This window comes from Carlito syrichta, unplaced genomic scaffold (assembly GCF_000164805.1).
Source record: "Carlito syrichta isolate Samal-C Ts95f unplaced genomic scaffold, Tarsius_syrichta-2.0.1 Scaffold314837, whole genome shotgun sequence".
NCBI lineage: Eukaryota > Metazoa > Chordata > Mammalia > Primates > Tarsiidae > Carlito > Carlito syrichta.
Genome location: NW_007258933.1, coordinates 705,411 through 707,821, shown reverse-complemented (window position 1 = coordinate 707,821; position 2,411 = coordinate 705,411). Strand labels below are relative to the sequence as shown.

The following is a 2,411-nucleotide window of genomic DNA, read 5'->3' as shown; positions in this document are numbered from 1 at the left end:
TTACAGAATGTGTATCCTTATGTAGATCATTTAACCTTTTTGCACCCAAGGTCTCTTGTAAGACGGGCATAATTATAGTGGCAATTTTAAGTTACCAGCCCTCACTTCTTTTATTTATTTTTTAGTTAAACCTTTTCATGACTGTCACTGAGTTACAGAAAAAATTAATTTTTTGATAAATTTAAGAGGTAGACTGACATATAAAGGGTCACTGCTTCCAGGTCAAATGTAGATAATTGTGTTGGAAAAAGTGAGGGAGAGACTTGAAGATTTTGGCAGGTAATGCGTGGCGTTCCTCCAGTCTCTGCAACATTTCACACCGTCATGACTTTTCTGACTCCCATATTCAGGGTCTCTTCAGTTCTTCTTACCTGTCGGTGAACTACTTTCTCCAGAAGGCTTCTTCTGGCATCTCATGTGTAGTCGCCGTCAGGTAACTGATCACCTTTTATGCAACTGTCTGTTTAGATGCCTGATATCACACAAGTGTGGCTTGAGCAGGGGGTTACGTCTGGTTTTTCTCTGTGCTCAAAGCTAAGACTGATATCTTCAGGCTAATCCTGTTAACGACTAAGTCTCCTTCTGGACGTTTCCCCTCTTCATCCGTCACTCCTTGTCTCTCAGTTCCTCAGCCTCACCTTGACGCTTTAGAAATGAGGACCCTCGGCCGGGCGCAGTGGCTCAAGCCTGTAATCCCAGCACTTTGGGAGGCCGAGACGAGAGGACTGCCTGAGCCCGCGGGTTCGAGACCAGCTTGGGCAACATGGTGAGCTCTCGTCTCTACAAAAAATCACAAAATTAGCGGGGCGTGGTAGCGCGCGCCTGTAGATCCAGCTACTTGGAGGGCTAAGGCGGAGGGATCGCCGGAGCTCAGGAGATCAACGCTGGGGCGGCCGGGAGCGTGCCAATGCACTCCAGCCTGGGCGACGGAGTGAGACTACAACTCAAAAAAAAAAAAGAAAAGAAAAGAAGTGAGGACTCTCAATCCCCACCTTCTGCGAGAATCCCTACAACCCCAGGACCTTAGCCCCGCCCACGGATCTTATCCCCGCCCACCCCAGCTTCTGACCCCTCCTCTTCCTTCGGCCCGCCTCCTTAGTCCTGGGCCACGAGTACGCATGCTCTCTCCGTAGCGTGATGACACAAGCGACGTTGGCGTGATGACGTAGGGGTGCCGGTAGCGAGTGTTGCTGCCCGGCCTCGGAGCGTAGGGTTAGAATTATCGCGGGGCGGTGGTACGCTCCAGCTGCTGGCTGCGAGTGGGTCCTTTTTGGCGTTTGCCGGGTGTACCGTCTCCATTCCGCCCTGTTGGGAGGAGGACGCGGAGGAGGGGTTCTGTGGGGGCAGAGCTGGGAGCCCCGAAGAAGAAGGAGCAGCCGGGGGGCTCTGGAGCGCTGAGGGGAGGGCTGCGGCCTCGAGCAAGGGGGGCAGCCGAGACGGGCGGACTCCTGCAGGCAGGGTCCGAACCGCTGGGTTCTGGGCTGGTCCGGCGGAGGGCCGGGGCAGCCTCGCGATGCTCGGGGCCCGGTGCCTGCTCCGAACCCTGCGCTCCTGTTCCTCCGCTCCCTGCCCTAGGCACAAACCTTCAGCCAAACTGAGCGTGAGGGACGCTCTCAGGGCCCAGGACACGAGTGGGGAGCGCGTTAAGGTCCAGGTTGGTGAATGGGAAGGGCGTGGGTGTTTCCTTTTAGGGTCTTAGATGGTGCATCCACATCTAGCTTGATTTGTACGGTCCGGTCGCACAACCATCAGGGGAAAGTTAGCAAGTGTAGGTAGGCATCGCAACTGGAACTTTGCTTTATCTGTAACCTTGTTAATCACACAGAAAAAAAAAAGGTAAACCGAGCAAGCCCCTTTTCTCTGCCTTTACCCCTTATAATGAATATCCGCTACTAAAATGGGGCTTTGCATTTAATTTATGTTTAATGAATTAGGAGAAAGAGTGGAATGTTTGAAAGAGCTCTGGAGTCGAGCTGCCTGGATTTAAATCTCGGCTACTTAGTAGCTTCTTAATTATAGGATGCCGTTTATGAATTCCACACCTTCGTTTCAAACCTCTCATGGAAATAGAGATAATGGCCCCTACTTCATAGAGGCCTGAAAATTAAATGAGTTAGAATGTAAGAACAGTGGCCCACAATCTATACATGTTACCTGCTATTACTTTTCTTGCTGATTATATTACAGAGAAGATTCCCCTTTAAAAGAGCAGGTTAAGCAAGGTGGTTTGACCTCATTCGGTTGTGGAAACACACTATTGCAGTGATTTTTTAAAAATCATTTTATTCTTGAGCCTGCGGGTTCGAGACCCGCCTGGGCAACTTGGCGAGACCTCATCTCTACAATAAAATAAAAAATGAACCGGGCGTGGTAGCGCGTGCCTGTAGTTCCAGCTACTTGGAAGGCTGAGG

The 2,411-nt window shown here is 51.0% G+C and overlaps 1 protein-coding gene across 1 annotated transcript in view; it reads left to right on the top strand.

Annotated features, from left to right (window-relative positions):
* The first annotated feature begins 1,223 nt into the window (after positions 1 to 1,223).
* Positions 1,224 to 2,411, top strand: part of NARS2 (asparaginyl-tRNA synthetase 2, mitochondrial (putative)) — a 136,976-nt gene continuing 135,788 nt past the window's right edge. Inside the window, exon 1 of the mRNA XM_008072060.1 lies at positions 1,224 to 1,654. Coding sequence (XP_008070251.1) covers positions 1,514 to 1,654 — 141 coding nt within the window. The 5' untranslated portion in view covers positions 1,224 to 1,513. The remainder of the gene's footprint in view (positions 1,655 to 2,411) is intronic.